Below are 23,936 nucleotides of genomic sequence, written 5' to 3' on the forward strand. Positions count from 1 at the left end.
AATGGGCAAGGGGAGGGGGGAGGGCAGGGCGGTGAAAATGACACACATAATTGCAGCATAATATCGCATAAAGTGAAAAATTGTTGCAGCATTTTAGGCGTAATTCAATCGGGGCTCTCCTCGTCGAGCTGAAGGGCAGGACAAACGTGATTATTGTATGAAAATGTCCTTTGATACCTTCCCGACAGCACACACACCCAGGCACATATGTTGACATTGCCCCGCCCCTCTTCTGAACCGATAATTGTATTTATGGGTGCTCGTTTAATGTGATTACAGCCCTGGTAAAAATGGGAATTAAACGCTTACCTTATTGCACCTGTCTGCCGGGTTTTTTTTATCGTGCATTATTTTGACATCCCGCTTGATTGTCTTCCCCTGTAATAAAACCGAATTTTAAAGCAGGAAAGTGGTTCGTCTATCTATAGCGTAAGATGTAGTCAGAGCTATATAGTCAAATATACAAAACCGATGCAGCGCTGCTGTTTCATTTCATAGCAACTTTCCACTCTTTTACACATCTCATTGTTAAATACCCCTATGTAGACTTGTTTCCAGTTAATATTATACTTCTTTATAATATTTAAACAATATATCTGTACATATAAAAAAAACCAAGTCATGCTTGCAAAGTAAAAAGATGTCACTGTTTTCCAATTAAATCTTTTTACTTTGACTGTAGTCAGATATAAGAAACCCCAATATTTATATAATAATCTCCCTAAATGTACCCTTCAAACCCCTTATACAGTTAGCTAATTAACGAGTTATAAACGTAATTACCTTTATATATACTCATATCCAAAACAAATCGACAGACTCTACAAAACCACACCACAGAAACAGACCAAACACAAAACTTTGCCTTTGCATATATGATTTCCCTCTATAATTTCCCTGTGTTATTGTTGCTGTCCGTTGATAAGCGTTTAAGTTTTGTTTATTATGATTGCTGCTTGGCATTCTGGGTCACCGAAACGTCCCCCATATGTCAGCAAACGAAGAGGAGTAAAAAGCCCCATATCGATGGGGGATCTCCATCGCCCCACAAAAATATGCCACCTGCCGCATCGAACGACCCCACAGAACTATAATCCCGTCATGTAAGCGTGACAAGAGCATCTCGGCCAAGGAAAAGGCCGGAGGAAAAGTGAAACTGAATCTGAAGGGAGATCCCTCTTTTTCCCACCGAACTGACCAAAAATGTAAATGTCAACCTGTACGGAACACGGACACGTATACGGACAGGGATACGGACAGGCATACGGACAGGGACACGGTACGACATGGATTAGTTCGGGCCGGATAACGTTTGAACCGGAAAATTAACTAAAAGCAGAGATTTCCATGCCAATGAATTGTCCAGCGGAGTCTGTTGGCTCAGGCCTGCTGGTTTTTTATGGACTCGACCCCGATACACACACCTCCAGCAATGGTTGAATTTCCATATATGTATACGTATGTACATGAGGGTGGGCCCAAAAATAAAAAAGGATTTTTACCCTTTTACATGGTACCATGGGAGAGCAATGATTGCCTTGAAAAGGTAGAAAGTCGTAAGGTTCCTTTAAAAATCATTCATTCGACGCGTGCGTCAATTTGAACTTTATTGAAGAAAAATTCACTCATTTCAAAACGTTTTAAAGTTATTGATCTCGTTTAAAAAAATGTTCCAAAAAAAATGTTGCTCTTGAAATCTACGCCCCCTAGCTTAACAAAGAGTTTTTGCCCACGTCAACATTGCGTATGAGTGATAGTCCTCTAAATCGCGCCAAAATCAATTTTTCTCAAATAAATTTTTCTGTAATTCCGTACATGCATAAAAATTTTAAAAGCGGTTAAGTGATCTCGCTTAAAAAAATGTGGAAAGTTTCCACTGGATATATAATCACAATTATTCGGACGCACTTTTCTTGAAAATCACTCATACGACACGAATGCCAATTATAATTTTGTGCCACAAATCTTTCTCTTATTTTAGGATTTGTGGATTTATTAATCCCTTTTGAAAGTCTGTATAAAAAATTTTGTTCTTGAAATCTACGCCCCTAGCTTAAAAAAGAGTTTTTGAGCCCGTCAACATTGCGTATGAGTGATAATCTTCTAAATCGCGCCCAAATCAATTTTTCTCAAAAAAGTTTTTCTGGAATTCCGTACATGCACAAAAATTGTAAAAGCGGTTTATTGATTTCGTTTAAAAAAATGTGGAAAGTTTCCACTGGATATATAAAAACAATTATTCGGACGTACTTTTCTTAAAAATCACTCATACGACACGTAAGCCAATTATAATTTTGTGCCACATATCTTTCTCTTCTTGTAGGACTTGTGGATTTGTTAATCCCTTTTGAAAGTCCGTAGAAAAAACTTTGTTCTTGAAATCTACGCTAGCTTAAAAAAGAGTTTTTGACCACGCCAACTTTACGTATGAGTGATAAAATTCCACCACGGCAACAATGCGTATGAGTGATAATCTCCTAATTCGCGCCAAAATCATTTTTTCTCAAAGAAATTTTCTGGATTCCCGTACATGCATAAAAATTGTAAGAGCCGTTGAATGTAAAATAGAATTTGCTTAAAAGAGTGGACCACCCTTGTGTACATGCATATGGCGAACACCCCACGATGTTGTCGCGCCCAAGCGAATTAATCCATTTGTAGCATTCATTGCCAGTGACACAAGCCGAAAAAAAGCGGTGAAAAAAGCAAAGGAGTAGGCAACTGGCCTTCTCTTTCGCACCTCTGACTGACTGTCTCTTTCGCTTTCCCCCATTTAAATGCAAATTTGTGCACTCTCTCATGCGACCTACGCCCAAAAATGTATGCCAAGTTTTTTTCCAGTGTTCGCCTGTGCTGTGTTTGGTTTATTTTTATTTTGTGGTTCTTGGTTATTAGGCACACATGGGTCCACTTTCGTGGTAAAGGGGCGAAAATCGGGCCAGAGCTGAACCCAATTGCGGTGTTAAACGCATTAGCATTGAGCTCTGCTGAGGAAATTTATGGGTACGGAAATCGGGGTCGCAACTTTGCCGGGGAATTAAAACTGTACACGGAAGGGTATATACGAAATGGCTTAAAACCGAAACTGGGCCACGACGAGAAATTCCAAAATCCCAAACACCAACCCCGAAAATCAAACTCAATCCCCCGAAAATACACAACCAGAGTTGCTTAATTTGCATTTTCCCTGAGTTAGTCACCTATTTTATAAATGAGCAGCAGCAACGATGCATCGGTAGGTATAATGATCTATGATATAATAATTCCACCACAAATGCGAATGTGTCTAGTCAAAAAGGTGGCGAATCAATTGGTGAACCAAGTGATTTTGTTGGCAATCCCCTCAATCTGCCATCCCCTAAGTTAGATCTTAAGAAAACCCGAAACGACAAGTTTTAGACTGTAAGAAGAACAAGGCTTTTACACTTTGCTGGCTTTCGCAAGCTTTTTTCTGATACGATTCTCTAACCAAACAAGGCTTTCACTCACACAAAACTAACTTGATTTACGCTTCTTCTTTCCGAATAAACCAATGAATATTAATCGAGATTATTAACATTTAGTTGGTATGCGTAACGTTTATTTAAGGCTCTTTCAATATCAAATGGAAATCGTGTTTATTTGGATTACCGTTGATTTCTACTTGATTTAAATTCATATTTACTCTCTGTACGAATATAATCTATATATACGTAAATTTGATTTTTTCTATTTATTTACTTATCGATATCACAACACTTCCGTACTCTTCTACTATTATGTATTTTTCATCTGTTCGCCTGTGCCAACACACACACTCAAACACCACCCACACACGCACACTGTAACTGCTTCTACGATGGATGGTACAAATACGAATACAATAAAAAACATATGTGCACTAAATTGGAATATGATAAAAAAACATCAAAAATGAACTCAAACAAATAATTTGCTAAAAAAAAATAAAAAAATGGACAAACTAATTAATAATTCATGAAAATCGCAAAAATACAAAAAAAAAATCAATTAAAAATGCCAACACCACTGCCGCTTGAATAATTCAAATTGGAATCTCTCAACTATTTAATGGACACAACATTTAAATGCTTGTATATTTTGCATATTTTGCCTGCCTGTGGGAAATTTTCGTTTGATTTCAATTTTTTGAAAAACAAAAATCAAAAACCAAATCCAAAAAACGCACGAACACACACACACAGACCTCACCCCTGACGGCACACCATCACCAGCAACAACAACAATTGCAACACCAGCTGAACAACATCAACAACAACAACCACAGCACCGCTGGCGCAGCAGCCACCTCGACAACAGCAACAACCACCACAAACAACGCCGCTGCCGCCGCCGCCGCTGCTGCCGCCGCCGCTGCCGCCGCCGCCGTAATGGGCCATCATACACTGGAAGTGGGCAAGAAGCGGGCGGCGGACACGACCGATATGTTTCCACTGGTATTTTTCTTTTCCTTCACCTTGTTTGTGTTTTTGCGTTATTCGATTTTCCGTTTTCCAACCTTTGTTTTTTTCACTTTCGATTTTTTGTAATTTTTCTAACTTGTTATAGTTTTAATTTATTTTGGTTTGATGCTTAAGTTGGTTGATCAAATTAGTTTGCCTTTTCGTTGCATGCTTTTAGGCGGGTGAAGAGATCTTAGGATCTTCGCTATAAGAATTTATAGTTTTAAGTAGAAACTGAAGTTCTGAAGCGCTGCTTTGGTGGGGTAAAAATATTTAATTTATCAGAATTTTCTCAAAACTTCTACATAAAGTTCCAATCTTCTTCAAATCAAGATACATTTTGATATAATAATAATACACAAATGAATTGAATATTTTGCTCCCAACCAAAGCGCCATTGACTTCAAACTGATCAGGACTAACCACTTAGATTATACACCCCGCCCCCAGTACAACTCCCCCGTACTTTGTGGTCCCTGAAACGAAATGCTCTTAACTTTCACCTCCCCTTAGTTATTCACTCGCTCATTCACTCAATCACTCACTTGCCCACCCACTCAGTTAGTCAGTCACATGCACATCAAAGTGCCATCAATTAACGTTTATTATCAGCATGGCCAGGTCGGCTGGGGATGCAGCTGAATCCCCCTTCGTTTAATTTACAAAATGAAGTCATTATCCGATATATCAAAAGCGCAAACACTCACCAAGAAACACACTCGCACACAGGCACACTAATCAATGCACACAGACACAGAAACGGACTTTTTGCAATGGCAAGAGCGAGTTTAACCAATTACACGTGGCATATGATAAATCACAATCACAACACGAGCACATTTGCCCTGCCAAGTGTTAATTAAAATGATTTAACCGATAATTGCCAAGGCTGTAGCTGTAGATATACCTTTAGCGGTATCCGTAAGTTTTTTTCTTTCGCTTTCGCCTCTGCCGTGTGACTGCATTCGCGAGCTTAATTGTTTAAGTGCTTTTCCTGGTTAATTAGCTGAACATGCACCACCTGCAGCCTGCAGACTTTGTTTATCCCGCCCCCTTTTCCGTTTACACCACGCCCCTCACGCCCACCACGCCCACCACGCCCACACATCACATCACATTGCCACCCACTAGGACTAAGTATCTGTGTACCCGTTTATATGTATATATGTATCTGATTAATGCCATAATACCGCCACCGTACTGTGCCCAGGATATATCCACTAATTTCATTTGTGTTCTTCTCTCCTCTTCATTTGCTCTTCTTCGATTCCATAAATCTCTTGCGTTCGTTTCAAAACTCCACCACCTATATCTCACTGTCTCTCGAACTCGCAATCGAAATCGAATATAATAACTGCGAAATGTGTGTGCTAACCCCGATCCGATCTGATCATCAACCAAAACAATGATAACCCAACTACAATCAACTACAAAAATCATACACTAACCGCATAATCAACAACAATCGATAAATGCCAAAAAAGATGGATGTTAAAACGGTTGGTTCATTTTACTATGAAAACTTCGTAAGTACTCCAAACTGAATGACAAAATCGCCACGTACAGTAGTAGCCCGCCTAGAAAATGATCAACTATGTATACACTATAAAGACTACTGCCTGAATATATCCAGACATGCTACTAACCAGCCGAACTTTCGATGAACGCCGCATGCATTCAAAATCAATCGATCTCGAGCAATTTATCGATAAATCGTGGCCATTGGTCTGCTTCTTAAAAATAACTATCATTTTATTAACAAAATAATCAAAAATGGAGACATTCTAAGTTGATCTTAGGGGCCAACAAAGACATCAAAGCTTAAATGCACCACACACAAAATATTAAAACCGATCGGATTGAAATCATAAAAAGAATTAAATTAAAGAAATCAATAACACCGAAAGCTTTTTCATTTCACATATTATAGATGTAAACTGCGAACGCTTTTCCCAATTTTCCACTCGACTGCACGCACTTTCGATTTATTCAGTTGCAAACTATGTATACTCCAGCCTAAGTTTGGATATCCTTTTCGTTTCTTACCTCAGTTTGAAGATATATTTCGTTTCGAATATATTTCGTATGATTTGGTAACTCTCACCTCAGAAGAACAGAAATTGGCAAAGAAAAAAAGCAAAGCAAAGCGAAAAAATAAGAAACTCAAAATTAACCCAAAAGCAAGCTCGTTTGTAAGCAATTGTTATAGTGTATATGGTTATCAGTAGCTTAAGATGAAAGCATAGCAGCTAAATGGATGAAGATACTAATCAATATTTACCATCTCTTTCTTCTTCCCACCCCCATCTCTACCCGTCTCTTTCTTAGCAATTCTCTGGCATGGTTCCGTTCAAACGTCCAGCTGCCGAAAAGTCTGGCATTCCAGTTTATCAGCCCGGTGCGACCGCCTATCAGCAGTTAATGCAGCCCTATGTGCCAGTCTCATGTGAGTATCCCCAACAACAACAACCACCACCACAACAACAACAACTACATCAACAACAACAACAACAAAATGTACTACTACAACAACAACTACAATTAAGTAGCGCCATAACAACAACAAGTACAACAGCAACAGCCAGTAATATTAATATGATTAATAATATTAATAATAAAAGTATCATAAACGCTGTAATCGCTACTACCAATATAATACCATCATCATCAGCAGCAACAACAACAACAGCATCATCATCATCAACGTCATTAGCATCAGCAACAACAACAACAACAACAGTAACAGCCATTACTAATCCTAACGATAGTGATCAAGATCCAGACCGCGATCAAGATCAAGATTCCGATCGCAATGCAGATCAAGACAAAGAACACGATAGTGCTGCTGATGGTGAAACTGACAATGCGGATCAAGCCAGCAATCAAGACAATAGTGACCAAACGAATCTGAATCTGAATCCGAACCAAAACCCAAGTCCCTCTAACGATTGTAATACAACACGAACAATCTCACCAAAACCAGACACAGCAGTAGCAACAACAGATACATTAGACACATTAGCCCCTGCAGCAGCAGCATTATCTGCCACGCCCCCTAATGGCCAGACCCCGCCCCCAAGTTCCCCCCCTTCAGGCGATAGTCTTCTGCCCCTGCCCAATGGTTTGGGTGACAATAACAACTACTTGTCCTACATCAATAATAATCTTAACAATGGTCAGCTGAAGTCGGCTAATACAGAAGAGTCCCTAAATGGGGATCTAGATAGTGGGAGTGTTTCCAATCCAGCAGCAACATTAGCATCCCGCAACTATGCCAAGCAGAATGGCGAGGGTTATTCGAGGTATACGCTTAATGGTCACAGCACTGGCATTCTGCCCACACCCACTTCTACCACATCGGCTCCTCCGGTCTCCTATCACTCCCAGGTGCAGGCCCAAGCTCAGGCCCAAGCTCAGGTCCAGGCTCAGGCTCAAGCTCAGGCTCAGGCTCAGGGATTGCAGCGCATCAACTATGCCATGCCCGCCTACAGCTATGGCAATCTCTACTCCCCCTATGGAGGAGCCACCTCCACCATGGTGAGCCTGACCAGTGCCACGCCCTCCTACGCCCAGGCTCAGATGCAACATCAGCAGCAGCAGCAGCAACAGCAGCAGCAACAAGCCCAAGTCCAGGCCCAAGTTCAGGCCCAGGCTCAAGCTCAGGCTGCCTATGCCCAGCAGGCCTATGCCGCCTATGCGGCTGCTGCTGGCTTGGCTCCTCAGGCCACTGCGGCTGGGGGTTACTACACTGATCCCGCTGCCCTGGCCAAGGAGGTGGCCCAGAAGAACTACGCCATGAAGGTGGCCAGTGCGGCCAAGCCAGGAGCCTCCTCCGCGGCGGCAGCTGCTGCCTACACAGGATTGACCCTGAACAAGAGCTATGCGGCCGGTCCACAGACTGTTCAGGCGGCTCAACCCCAGGCCGTTTCCATGGCAGCTCTACTTCAAATGCAGGCCCAGGCTCAAGCCCAAGCTCAAGCTCAGGCTCAAGCCCAAGCGCAAGCCCAGGCCCAACTACGTCAGCTGGGATCCCTCCCCACTTCCGGCACACCTGTTGCCGGTACCCCAGTGCGTTCGGTACCAGCTGGTTCCGTGAGTGCGGGTCAATATCAATCCGCTGCCCTGCTGAGAGCACCCTCACCCATGCCATATGCCCAGGCCCAGAGCTACTTCTATCCCGGCACCATGATGCCCACCGCTGCAGCCTATGCCATGCCACAAACTCAGGCTGCTGCGGCGCAGCAATATGCAGCAGCTGCTGCAGCAGCGGCAGCAGCCGCACAGGCAGGAACTCCCGGCAGTGCCATGGTCCTGAACCCCTACAAAAAGATGAAGACCTCCTAAAAAGCAGATACTAAAAAAACACAAACACAACTGTACTTAAGACACCCAGCCATCAAACGGATGGAAAGTCACACTTAGATTCATAGATTTAAACACATCGAAGACGTAAGATTATGTGCCTCAGTTTTCTTGAAGAAGGACAAGTAGAGAGAAGACCTTAGTTGTACCATAGGCCTCATAGCGTTAGAAAAACGAACCATGACACGATAACAAAACCCAGACAGACAGCGAGAACGATCGAAGATCGTAGCCTACTAACACGAATGCCCAAACTTGCTAACAAAAGAAACGAATCGATAATTTGCCATTAAGTTATTTGACAAACGAAACATAACCTCACTGTGACTCAAAAGTGTTGCCATCTTCGCACAAGAATCGAAAAACCAGGCTTTTAAAGCACAAGCGAACGGGAGAGAAACAGATGTTAGCTGATAGTAATACTTAAGTTCCTTTTTTCGGATAGCACTTAGTCAACTCTAGTTTATAGAATGCGGTCACACAAAAAACGGATAGAGAAAACTCAAAAACCAGGGCGGGATATAAAAGAGAGAGGAACGAAGAACTGTGATAGCGAAAAAGCTTTGAGGGATCAAAAAGATAAAGCCATTGGGGATAAGGATAAACCTCTAATGCTGCTGCCGATGCTGGGTACAGTTGTGTATGCTTGTTGCTAGCTGCGGGTGCTTGATGCCATATCGCCGTCCCTGTCTCCCACATGCGGTAGCTCGAATAGCTGTCTCTCTCTCTCGCTCCCGCTCATCATTCATTTTCCGCGCTCTCTCTCTAACACCCTATCGCTGTCTCTGAATGTTTCCTAACTAGCTAGATAGCTAGCGTGAATGCTGTTGTAATTGTTTAAAATTGTTGAGCAACGATAAATGCGTAACGAATATTGTCTAGTTTATATAGAATACTTATACGATATACATATACATATAAACCTAGCTGTACGTGCTGTATGCTGCTACCCATATACGATACAATATATACACACACACTATGTACTCTAACACACGCTCATCCCTCACCAGTACACCAAAACAAAAAAGAAAAAAAAAACAAAATGGCATAAACATGACCAGGATCGATCTGTATATCGTATGTCTAGCTTACTAATCAGATATTACAGTACAGTCACAACCACTCACGATCACGTCTCTCTATCCGTTTCACTCTAACACACCATACACCATACACACCCGTACACCTTTCAGACTGTTAAGCCAGCAAAATTGATTTATGTTAATGTTATGTTATCGAGATTTAAATTTGATGTGTTGACCAGAACTATGTAAATCCTTTTGATTTTATAACGACTATCTCTATAACAGCCCCGATCCCACTCTTCATCTGTCTTTTTAACCCCTATCGCCCACTTTTTCGATGTATTATAAATGTTTTCCTTTCTGTAATTGAACTGTTAAGCAAAGAATAAAATCATTGACAAACATAACTAAGTTTTTAATGTTAGATCTCGTGTGATTATCAGTTTTTTCTTTACGTTCTTTTCTATGTAATTTTTACGTTGATATTTATGTATTTTATGTACTTATAAACCAGTTTTTAGTGTAGCTATTATATAATTTTTAAAGTGTGTTCCCGATTGATAAACTATTTGAGAAGAACCTACAAAAGCAAACAAGATAAATTTGCCACTGACTTGCGCACCCTAAGTTTTAGATTCCCCGCCTACACCCCGCACCTGCTAAAAAAAACTCCACATCCGAGAACATACTACACACATTACTATTCGATATATACGATAATCTCTGTAAAATTGTTTTTAATTAAAGTACTTCTAATGTCTTACAACGATTTGATGTTTGCCACTAATTCTTATCCTAATTCTAATCCTAATTCTAGTTTAGTTTCGATAGTTTTTATTAATGTTTTATTTGAAATACCGTGTGTTTATCTAAATATATAGTTTACGAAAAAACAAATATATATATTATTGTGTGTTGGTATTTTACTTTATTTGATTTACTTACTTCGGTAATCACTTGATAATCGTTTTCTGTTGTGCCGCTTTTACATCTCACCTCTGATTTATACGTACTCTCTTGATATATATAAAATATATCAGATCCCGATCCACAAAAACACAAGCTTTGCCGAGCGCTTTTGGGCAGAGCAGCACTCTTTCTTTAAATCTCTCTCTCCCCAGAGCTTGTCGAATTTTTGATTTAATATTTTAGTTGAATATTATTTCAGTGATTCGAGCAATTCCCGCTATCTCCCTTACACAGACACAGAAACACCCACATATTCTTAGGACTGCCTGACTTTTCCCCCTTGACCTGCTTTCCCTCACAATTGCTTCTTCCCAAAGATATAAATCTGATCTTACTCCCTCCGTAAATCCATCTCATTCTATATGTTTTAGCTCTTAGAATAATGGCAAGCAAAATGAGTACGCTAATGGTAGAGAATTAGTTGTAAAATCTGAATATACCATTTATCTAAACATTACCTTATATGCCTATGGCCAGCTAATGCTTGGCTTACTCTATATATTCTATAAGAAAGATGCTTACTAAACATGGCAGCCGAAAACAATATTGAATCAATATATATATATACGTATAGCCAGCTAAACCAGACTAAAGTATACCTATATTCATCATATATCTCAATGTCTTGCCTCTAAAAGTATGATAACATTATCTATATGTGTCGTATGGTTAAATTTTTCGTTAACAATGTAGAACTGTTGCCGTTGGCCCATATTTTCAACAAAAAAGGAACTATGCAAAAATGTTTAGAAAACGCTCTATAACTAAGAACTAAAGCAAAAAAAGAAAACTAAAAACGAACCAAAACACCACTTACCACTGCATGGCGCCAAGATATAACTAACTTGCATTTCAGATCTAAGAGCTCATTATTTATTCCGCTTTTTTCAAACCTTGCAATGCACCAAAAATCACAGAAACAAACAGACAGACAACAAAAGCAGTATGTTAACATTACCATGCAACAATATAGCAATGAATTGTCAGTTGACACTAGGATAATCATGAGTTAGGCTGATTTTTAATATACAAAAGAAAATAAATAAATAAAAAGAAAAGATACCACTTAGAAAACCACAGTCCATTCCAACATAGTAAAGTGGGATTTCAAGCCTTTTCAATAGATAGAAGTACAGTACCGTCCAATAGAAGATATAGTTTAGTGGAACCACCTAGTTGCCTCCTTTTAATTTGTAGCCGAACCCAAAATCTCACACACATTACACTTGAGAAAAAAGAAACTAAGTTTAATTTAAATCTCATCTCGCTTTCACTACCATCGACGATAAGTGAGCGAAAAGTATGGCAAACCGATTGCATGTCAAATCAAACAAGAGAGTTGGTAACAGAGCAAGAATGTCGAAGTAAAAATTATTCATAACATTTAAATATATATGTCGAAATATATATATATCTATACACACATCTATACACAAGCAAGAACACTAATGAATATGTTATATCTGTGCTAACATTAGTCGTATTATTATAAAGACAAAACAAATTATATTGAAATTATATTATATACGTTTTATTGTAAAAACCGTAAATCAACTTGTTGGCTTCTTTTACTCGAACCTTGGAAAGTGATCAAAGCAAAACTAACATTCTCTCTTTCTCACCCACTACTAATCCATATACAACAGTTTGCTGTGCGTTGTCTCTTTCTCTCTCTCTATTTGTTGGCTGTTTCAACTTGAATTTAATTATCTTTATGAACCATACTTGATTTGGTATATTTATGATTTTACACCTAAGTTGGTCTACTCATTTTGCTTAGTACTTAAGTTAAATCAAGCTTCCTCGATATTTATGTTCCCCTTACGCTTCTTTCTTTATGAACCTCGGTGGTAACTGTTTAGGCGTACGTAAAACTCAATGTGCTCTCTGCTCGACTAAAATCCTTTTGATTTTCTCACACACACCTCACACAGACACACCCGATTTCCTTTGGTAGAACTCTCAGTACACTTGGCTTGCTGGATTATCCAGAGAAATATTACTGTATTGTTTGGCTAAAGCTGATCTTGTGTATGGAATATAAACTATATATATGTCAATATCAAGTATACCCACTAGAGTTAAGCGCTTTTTGTAATGTTTTCAAAGAAAATGCTTCGAACCATTTTAAGTTTTTGCCAACATTTTGCTCTATTTTAATCTACGACTCTCTCTTTCAAGCAAGCAACTTTATATCTCTATCTTCTAGATGTAACTCTCACAACCTCAAGATTTTCAGTCTAACTATAACGATCCTTCACTAGCATGATCCCTGAATCAGTCAGTCCTCCGATGTAATAATATCTATCCCAACTTGAAGCTTTTCTTTGAGGTCATTACAAGAAGTATGAGCATCGCTAAAGAAACAGTAATGTCGTCTCTTTCGAACATACACTATACCTCACTCTTTCGTTCGCCCATCGAAAGCGCTCGTCTCTCTCTTTCTCGGAGAAATAGGCGGGGGAAAGTACGCTGATATTACTTCCGATATTTCTTTCATTTAGTTGGCCTTTCTTGTGTTAATTTGATTTAATATTGTGTTCCACATCATTTTTGAGACTTTTCGATTTGAGCGTAATTTGTAATTTTTCAGCATGTGCTCAATGAAACAGAACTTTTTTGTAGCAAGTATTCCGATATGACTATGAGTATGAATATCAAGCAGTGACGTTGCAAGTGGCTGTCTCTTTCTACCCTCTATATATGTATCTCTCTCGCTCGCTCTCGAGATCGATATTACTACTCGTACATTGCGTTTGTTCACATACATATATAACTCGTGTATGGCTTCTGAGGCATGTGGTATGATGGTAAAGCTATATGAAAGCACTTCTAAGGTAAGCTGGTGCACCGCCCCCAAAATCCGAGCTTTTGTTTACTCCCATAACGGTATACCTATGATTATATCTGAAGACTGATACCTGCTATATAGATGCTAAGTATGTCTAATGCTCACCATTTTTTTAGTTTTGGTAGAATCGTTTGTCGTTTTAACGCTTGGATCGGTGGAGCTAAGGAAGATCGGAGATCATACCATAATATATGTAGTTCTCGCCCGATCGGACATCCGATCTCCTTAGCCCGCCGAGACACACATACACAAATACAATACACTTGTGGCCCAGAAAAAATGTTATTAACATGACTTCTTTTTTGTTTCTTTTCAAACGAATTTTTCTTTCTTTTTCGTAACAGCAGGATATCATAAAAGATCCGCAATGTAAAATGTTTGACTGTTTGCTGAACATAGAGGAGGCTATACTCCATATGATACTTAACGAACACGCACACACACACAGTACACACACCCCAACACACACATACATAAACATACACTTACACTTAGTTAGCAAGTTTGTAGTGCGAGATGCTTTCTAGGTGAAGTTGCTTTTGAAGGCACTGCGAATCGCTTGAGAACGAGAACATCTAAAACCAAATAGAATACTGCTTCAACTTTTCCTGCGCTGGAAGAACCAGAGTCTATAGCCCACATACACCCAAAAAACACCCACACACACCCCAAAAATAAAACAAACACTACAACTACAAGGCAAACTGGTAAACCGAAAGAATTTAGTAAAAGTTTTCTTGCGTTTCCCTTTGAAATCTGATACTCCTATGCATATTCCCCCTCTATATATATATATCCGTACATGTATCTATCTACCATTTTGATTGACTTTTGCAGGCTTGTTTGTATGTATGTAGTAAGTATTTGCCTTGTTTCTGTGTGATGTCCTGTGAGGAGCGATTTGTCCCTGCTTTTGATAACCGAACCGAGCTTACCTTACCCTCTTATTTTTATCTCGTTTACAGCATTTACGGCTGACGCAGTAACAAGTTTGAAATGCGCTTCAAAAATTGTGAATAGCTGCTGCTGCTGCCAAATGAGTTTTAATTTGTTTTTTTATTTAATATTTTTATTTCACTACTCATCCTTGTTTTTTCTGCTTTTTTCAGTTGCCGCTTAGCCTGCGCTTCATTTGCCGTTTTTATTTTAGTATAATTCAAATCCCTTTATTTGCAGCGTCGACTAACCAACCAAAAAGTATGCTACTCTTTTATAATTTGCTAATTTGACTGCTGCTGCTGCGCCACCCAGCTTAAAAACCAAACCCTACCAAAACCGAAACAAACTGAACCGAACCCGAACTAATCTACGATAGGTTTAAGTGCGTTTTGCCTTTTTGCATATGCGAACAACAAAGCCGGGGATCCGAAAAAACTTTTCCGCCAGCAACAAGTTAATTACACTGGGAGAATGGGGGGAAGAGTGGGTGGGTGCGGTCTGAAAGGGCGAAAGCCGTAATTACAACACGAAAACATTGTTATTTTAATGGTGGGCGGCCACGGAGGGCGTGGTGTCACACATTTACATTTATTAACTCGTGTCCCGTGTGGCCCGCAAAACTTTATTTTCACCTCTTTCCCGAAAACTTTTTTTCGAGGCTTTTTCCCTTTATTTGCATAATTCGAAATCAAGGGCCGTTAACGAGGTGGAAGATAGGACGGAAAATCCGACCAGCATACGGGTTTAACTCGGTTGTATTACTAGTCTGAGGCTTGTTTTTCGCATATGCAGCTTAAGCTTAATTTTAAGTCTTTCAATGCAAACTAATTTATTTTCATTTCTCCGATGGATTTACGAACAATATAATTATTTCCTCTAATTTTTCTAATCCTTTTACATGCTAACACACATGCGCAAAAAATCAACAATGATATATAAAAAACATGAAAACAATGTTCTCACCATTTGCATGCAACTCAAACCAAACGAAACCCAATGTTTATATCTATTTAATTTATGAATAACAACAATCACGCACGGATTTGGATCGAAAAACAAACGCTGCATGGAAAACCAACAAAAACCGATATTAAAACTATTATGTATATTTTTATGTTGACACATTTACTTTCCCTCTATCTATTTTTTGTCACCAAATCACAAAATCCACCCACACAAAAATATATTTTAATATAAACATTTCTCTCATAACGCATATTGGATTGAGGCATGTTTTTCGGCTTTCTGGCCAAATAAATATGGTCTCATAGCGAATCCGAAAATACCCCTGAACGCTTCCTGTGTCATCTATACGGATGTCAGTGGCCAGGTACAGTGTGCCCTGACTAACGGCGACTTCCGTAGGCTTCCTGCATGAGCGCTTGCCCATTCCCGATGCTAAGTTTTATTTTCGACCCCTGACCCCTTTAGCTATCCCCCGAAAAGGAAATAAAACACGACTAGAGAGCAGCAAGTATTTTTCCCGTGTAAATTCGTACACCCTGGGATTCGGGGGGACAGTCTTATAAGGTGGGCCGTTGAGTTAATCAAATTAAACGCGCTGCCGCTCCTCAGACGAGAACCAACAATCAAGCAAATAAGCAAACAAACAGGCCAAAGGCGCGGCCTCGAGACGATGACGTTGACGTTGGTGATGTCAGGAGGAGCCATGGGCCATACTATGTAATACCCATCGTGAGACATGAGCTGGACACACCTCGGGGTGTCATAGCTGTTAGCAGTTGTTTGTTTACCGAATACCCACCCACACACAACACTCACGCCATACCACCACCCACCCACACCCAACAGAGATGTTACCCCATATAACATGTATTCTCTCTATATATTTCGAAATCGTAGCCCAGCCGGAGAGGGGCCTCTTGTACACTCAGTGTCCGATGCTAGTGAACGGCACCTTTTACATAATTAGGTATGCAGCGGTCGAATCGATTTGAACTCCCCTTTTTATCCTGGTTAATTTCCCGTCGAGCTTCTTTCTTGGCCGATTTCTGTGTGCTTAGCTTTTGCCTTCAGCTTCAGCTTTTCGTGTGCTTCAGTTAGCATCTTAGTGGATCGAAGAATCTTCGAGGCCCTAACTTTGAGTTCAGCTTGGCAGCTTTTGATTTTTCCCGCCCCTCTTTGGTTGTTTCTGTGTCGCACTCGTAGGGCCCACAAAATATAATTGAGGCCTCGACTTGATGGTAAAGACATTAACCCCACCTTTTACGATCTCTCTTTCTCTTCTCTCTTCTCTTTTCTTATATTTCTAGTGCCGCCTATTAGGATATGTAATTGTTACCGCCTAGTACAGCCCCAATAGAACCTAAGCAAAAGCAATCAGATTGATCAGTTCAGAGATCAGAGCATTTTTGAGTTCCCTAACAGACATATACGAGTGAGTCCATCCATAGATAGCTCTTTGAGGCGCTTCGCTTCCGAAGCTTTTTTAGCTTTTCTTGGCCCAGTTTCTGTTGATCGAATACTTGCTGCTTCCACAGAGTGTTTTATTTCGTGGCAAACTTTATTTCTCAGCTATGCATTTAAGTTCCACACACGAGATATATTTATGTACATATCCCCATCAAAAGACGGAAACAACGAACCCACAGAAAAACAGTTGCGAGGAACACACTGTGATTACAGAAATGCCGAACCCCTTTCCGATTCATTTGCAATGCCATTTTATGATTTCGAATCTTCCGCCTTTTTTAGATTATTTAAGTCGATGAGAAAACTAGCTTAACATACGAGTATCTATATTAAATGTATCATGTGAAACCGATAAGAACGAACGTTCGAGACATACCTATACCTACATATCTAGTTAGCTCTATTAACTACGACTAACATCTGGAACTCCACCAACATCAAGCAATTGTAAAACCGAAACCGTATTTATTCTAACCAACCATTAACCATTCTAGAGAACCATTTCAATATTATAAGATATAACTAATTTGTGCTCTTTTTCTTTTCTTTTTTCTGCTCTTCTCTTTTTTTCGAAACTGAAAACCGATGATAAATATAAAAAAAATTCCCAAACCAAAAAAAACACAAAACACACAAACTCTTTTTGATTTCCTGAATTGGTTTCCGTTTGCATCCTGCCATACCCAAAAAATAAAACAAAAACTATGTCTGAACACACAACAAAAACTCTCATGCCCAATATAGTTACTGGACACCCTCCCGGTGTGCCAAGATTTTAATAGATCTATGTGCAGTCGGTTAAATTGTAGATTCGTTCATTTAACTGAAGGTAAGTGCATGTGCCTAAGTTTCTTCCTTTTCCTCAGTTCGCCCTTTCTTTCTCTATATGCGTTCCCTTCCTTTCCTTACGTTTCTAAACTATATCTAAACGCTTTTAGTGCTACCTTCTCCTAGACACTGTTGAGATGATTTCCGATTTTATCCTGAGTTGTAGTTAGGAAGACACCAAAAGAGTTGTTCTATTTAGTTTTGATAAATTGGCTGCCGATTTGATTTAACATAAAATGGTTGACTATTTTCGTGATGATTTTCTATATACTTTTAGTTTTGGCTTTCCGTCAAGATAATTACACACACAAAAGTACACAAAAGTATGAAATATTGTAAAGAACAAACATATTCGAGAGGTTCTGTTTTTCGGGCAGCTAAATCTGAAGCCAAGTCTTCACCACTCACTTTCATAAGAACTCATGTAAAATTGTGTGAAAGTCAGCTGCTGCAGCAAAGATCACTTAATTATTACCGAAACAAAAATTACCGAACAGATAAATTTTTGGAAAAGCTTTCACTGTTTTCTACTGCCAAACCAACTTACTGCCCGCCGCCAACTATGCCATACTAACGCTCCACTCTCTTCTTCTATTCCTGCTTTCCCAAACGATCCGACACGACCTCCAGATGACAAGGTCGAGGTGATTGATCAACGTGTTGCTGTCTGCCGCGATCACGCCAACAGCCAGTGCCGCCGCAAGCAGTGTAAATACTACCACATACCGATTGTCCTGCCGCCGGCCAACATCATGGCGGCCATGATCACCAGTCCCAGTGATCCGCAGCCGGCCGTCCCGGTGGCCACAACAACAGCCAGCCAGGCAGCAGCCGCCACACCAGTCTACAACGGCGCCAGCAACTTGATCATCATCGAGCCGCAGCAGCAACACCAGCAACAGCAACAGCCGCAGCAGCAACAGTTCAGCTACCACAGCAACAGCAGCAATAACAACTACTACCACAGCAACGCCAGCAAGCAGGCCAGCAACATATACCAGCAGCAGCAGCAGCATGCGCAGCAGCAACACGCGCAGCAGCAACATCTGCAGCAGCAACAGCAACAGCCAACCCACATCACCTACCACTGCAGCTCGCCCTACTCCCCCTCGTCGGCCTCCTCGTCGTCCTCCTGCTCGATAGCCACCTCGCCCACCCTCTCCTCGGCCACCACGCTGTCCACCACCTCGACGGCCACGATGCCCACTCCGCAGCAGCAGTACCAGCAGGGTCCGGCGGCCACGGCGACCTTCCTGAAGGCCCCCGCCTACTACACCGATGCCACGCCCACCCTGGTGCTGAGCAGCGACTACAACTCCAACTGCATCCCCATCCAGGGCACGCCGTTCATCTCGCTGCAGGCCGCCCCGCAGCAACATCTGCTGAAGTACACCACCCAGGCGGCGCCGCCGCAGGGGCAGCAGCACGCATTCGTGGGGCACCACCACTACCAGACGCAGATGGGCCAGGTGGTGGCCACCACTGTGGCCGCCATTCCGGCCACCACGATCACAGTGGCGCCGGCCACAGTGGCGTCCCCTTCGACTTGCATCTAGAAGAAGGGGTTTTGCCAGGGGCTTCTGCCAGGGGGGGCAACTCTGTTCGTTTTCCCAGAAACGTATGTTAAGTCATAGGGGTGGGTTTCTTCCGAAATCTCCAGAGGTTTGAAAACAATAGTTAAGGGTCTCAAAAGTACGTAATACCCGATTTTCATAATTCAATATTTAAACAGACAAGTGATGGGCTTTTTAAATCAGGTTTTTAATCTCCAGAGATCCGAAAACGTTATGGCCCTAAAAGTATGCAATATCCAATTAAGATTTTTCAATATCTATGACCTTAATTTTAATTGACGTTTTCAAATTCTCCAGAGATTTGAGAAACCCACCCTTTAGGGTTTTTATTATTAAAAGTTTGTCACCCACTTATCCATTGGAATACTCGTTTTTGTCAACTCCACTTCACCTAGATACTTATATTGCATACTCCTCACAACCTAAGCAACACAATACGTATACCAATCATGAATACTCCCGAAGCGATGCTCCAAGATAAATTGGAGGAAATCAAAAGCAAGCAGAACTTGTCTGAAAAAGGTCTAAGCTAGTAAAGAAAACTTCAAACAATCACATTCTACGAAACACAAACATTGAGACACAAAGCAGTAGTGGAAGTTTTTGACGAAAATTAAAGGTTGATATGAACTATTTACAAAAATAAGAACCGAAAGTACTATTTGGGGGTGAAGAAAGGTAAACTCTACAGAACTTTTTCGTACGTATAGCAAGACTTTAACGTGTAAGCATCCCATTTACACATCAAGTGACACGCATTAGAGGGAAAATATTGAGTGAAGACTCTACAATATTACGAAACCAAAATGAAAGAAAGCAAAAAAGAGTGTTGTTAAATGCAAAAAGAAACAAAAGAAAATTAGCAATTAAAAATTGAACTTAATATTACAAGAGGAGGAAATTGATGGAGAGCGCAGTTGCATTAAAATTAGTTACAAACTATTTTAAACTCTAGTGTTCCATATTTCAATGCAAGTAAAATACAAATAAAAGTGAATAAAGGTACATAAAAGTGGATAAACATTTAGTGAGGAGTGTTAATATTAGCTAAGGTTAAGCCTGACAAACCGTTCTCCATGGCAAATAGTCAAAATTAATCAAAAACAGAATCTACATAGGCCATAGATAAGCAGCAAGAACAACTAATAATAAACACTTAACAATAACAATAATAATAACGATAACGATGGGGATGAAGATGAAAAAGTACAGTCACGTCCTATTTTTGCAACAACGATTTACTACAAGCGAGAGGCAAACGATACGGAGATTTTATTAAGCAGAACGCAGAGATCAGATACAGATACAGAAAACTTAAAACAGAAAACAGAGTACAGAAACCATAATCCTTTTTTACATTTTATAATAACGATCAAGATAAATCAGCAAAACTACAGCAAGAGAAATCATATTTTTTATATACAAAAAGGAAGCATCAAAAACATCACTGATAAACAAAATCGAGATGAGGTAAACAACAAGAAATTTAATCAAATCTAAAGGAATAAGCATTTTTGCAACAACAAACAAGAAAGGAGACTTTTTTAAAGTGTATAATTAACTACTCATTTAGCTGAATTCTCTAGTAAATGAAAAGTAACACGAGAACCTACACACAGCTCACACAGAAATCGAAATTGAACCGTACTATATCTTCCTATGCAAATGATTTGTAAGCACTATATATGTATATAGACATACCCACTATATGCGACCTTGCGAATCCAAACTTATTTCCGATTCACTGTTCGTTTACAGTTGGCGCTGTTGTAATTAAGATTTGTGACTTGGTTTTTTATACACTCAAGAACGTATTTGGAACACAACACAGAATAACAATTACAATAAATTGCAGAATGGAAACTACTTATTATATACAAGAAGCATACGTATATACACTATATGTATATATACTACATATATTTATGTCTGTACACGTATAAATATATACATTAACACAAATATATTGATTATATATATATATATATTTACTAATGGCAACTAAACATGAAATGTGATCTTTTAAAGAAACAAAAAGTAAAAGTAAAAGAAAAATAATAATTTAAAGAGGGCAGAATTGGATAAAGGTAAAATGGAATTAAAGTGAAGCGATTACTAGAGCCATTGCAGCAGGATAGTTAAACGTAATATTAAATTGGTTCCATCTCGAGGCAAGCGTAAGAATATCTCCATTCAATAACGATAACACCAATAATACTCGACATCTAGCTAATAATTGTTCAACAATAACAGATTTATCTACATATACATTTAAGGGCTGGCTATAATATACGGAAATTTGTTTTCTCATCTACTATCACCTACTATCCATACACCTGAGTTCCTCTTTCTCTCTAACACTCAGATACCGACTCCAGCACCTTAACCTTAACCTTAACCTTAAATACTCGTAGTAGTACTCAACTTCAGCTCTTCGCTCTCTTCGAAGCCTCCGCAAATCTTACTCGACCACAAGGAAGTCGTATCTTTCCCGTACTCCAAATAAGAATGCCTAATAAGTTTCCGTCCATTATAATCAGACCTTAAATCTATGTGCAACGACAGCGATAGGAAGTGGAACAGTTGTAAACGAAGAAAGTAAAATTAACTAAGTAAAGTAAAGATAAAAGATAAATTATAAACACACATACTCGTAGATTCTCAAACTAAAAACTCGTCGACATTTTAACAGTTACTAACATTTATTATAATAACGACAAATGAGTAATACAATAAGCTGCGAAATGGCAAAAAACAAAAAACAATGAAGTTTTGTGTAAAAAATAAACGTTCTTAAAAGAAAAAGATTTAAAAAGTGAAAAAAAATACAAAACCAATAAGTGGAAATGAGAAATCCTAGTTACTAAGCAAACTAACTACAAACGTATAGACACTATAGAAGAATCATTGTACCATATAAGGGATTTCAGCGGAATTTTGTTCTACTTGACATCTCCTCTAGTATGTGTAGACTGGCATGTAAGTTGACATGGCCGCGCATGTAGAATAGCACGAGTTTGTAAACTAGAAACGAAACTTTTATTTGCCTTAACATCAAACCAATATATACACCAATATATAAATTGATTTCGATGCGATCCTTTCAACCTTTTGAATAGTTTCGAAAACCAATTTCACTTGACGCATGTACATGGCGCTCTAAAAACAAAAACAGAAACAGAAACTAAATAACACCAGAAAATATTTCTGAAGCAAGGGGAAAATGGATTAATGTAGTTATGTGTAGAGTCTCCTTCATTGTAAGTCATAGTTATTATTGTTAATTTTAATTTATATTTACACATATATATTAGATCATTATGATTATTAATTGTGAATATGATGTGATGTGTTTATTGAAAGTAAAAACAAAAACGAAACTAAAACAAAAATACAATTACTGAATGTTGCAACGTAAAGAAAACTAAATGTATTGTATCCCTCGGAGGAGAGTGAGGAAGGGAACTACAAGAAACCTTATCGAGAATGTGAGGAAAATCAATTTTACCCTAATTCAGATCGTAAATAAGAGTAATGTTAAATTACACTATACACGGCATATGTTTGTATGTACTGTAAGTAGTTATTCATTTTTGTCAGGTGATATCAACGAATTTTTCGATATGTTCTTCAAGCAGAGCCCACCTCTGCCCACCCCTACTATCCCTATCTATATCTCTATATTGTTTGTAATTGCGTTAAGTTTCCCATATTATTTCTTCGTCTTTTATCGTTTTTTGTTTTGTGATATTCGCGGAAAGAAAAGAAGTTGACGGAATAATTGTTGTTCGTTGTTTATTTTTTGTGTTCATATATATTTTTGTAGTTTGTTTTATTTTTTATAAATATACATTGTATTAAACATATATTAAATATACATTAATGAACTAGAATATACAACTTAACTATACACATATACAAATAAAGATGAATTGGAATAATAGATCTTAAGGTACGGAGTTTTTGGCAGGAAGAAATTCACAAAGTAAAACTGAGCGAAAAGAACAAGTTTCGGGCAACGACTCTGACGAATGATACTTGATAGCGATTACATATACTCCTAAAATAAAACAAAACCCAAAAAAATGAAAATTTTTTAAAAATATTTAATAAACAAATCATTATTACCTATTATTATTATTATTATTATGATATTTATTATTATAATGAAACAAATTTAGTTATTATTCATGTAAAGAACGAACCACGAAGGCAAAGTAAAGCGAAAACAAATCTTGCGACTATGCAACAACAACAACGAGCAGAAGAAAGTGAAAAGAGAATAATGATGAAAATGAATAAGAAGCTGGAAAGTGAGAAAGATGACGAAGAATGAAATTATATTGATAAAGAAATACAACATTTAAAGTTATTTAGCAGTAAATGGGAAAAAATTAAAAACAAACATGAAAACAACAAACCAACATCAATGAACAACAACAAAACAATGAAATACAATAAAACACAAGAAATAAATTACAAAAAAAAAGAA

General features: G+C 38.9%; 1 protein-coding gene across 42 annotated transcripts in view; it reads left to right on the forward strand.

Moving 5' to 3' along the window:
• The window catches only part of mbl (splicing regulator muscleblind), a 180,873-nt gene extending 156,937 nt beyond the window's left edge, over window positions 1-23,936 (forward strand). For 8 of the 42 annotated variants that reach the window (XM_065863609.2, XM_065863616.2, XM_065863610.2 and 5 more), the window contains 3 exons: window positions 4,203-4,454; window positions 5,945-5,986; window positions 6,789-10,776. In XM_065863609.2, coding sequence (XP_065719681.2) covers window positions 4,203-4,454; window positions 5,945-5,986; window positions 6,789-8,804 — 2,310 coding nt within the window. In that variant the 3' untranslated portion in view covers window positions 8,805-10,776. Of the gene's footprint in view, window positions 1-4,202; window positions 4,455-5,944; window positions 5,987-6,788; window positions 10,777-15,880; window positions 15,940-16,472; window positions 16,856-16,882; window positions 17,008-17,786; window positions 17,872-18,500 lie in introns of those variants that run through there. The other 34 variants (XM_065863613.2, XM_065863617.2, XM_017073021.4 and 31 more) reach the window with 23 other exon arrangements.

The sequence above is a fragment of the Drosophila suzukii genome, chromosome 2R (genome assembly GCF_043229965.1).
Source record: "Drosophila suzukii chromosome 2R, CBGP_Dsuzu_IsoJpt1.0, whole genome shotgun sequence".
NCBI classification, from domain to species: domain Eukaryota; kingdom Metazoa; phylum Arthropoda; class Insecta; order Diptera; family Drosophilidae; genus Drosophila; species Drosophila suzukii.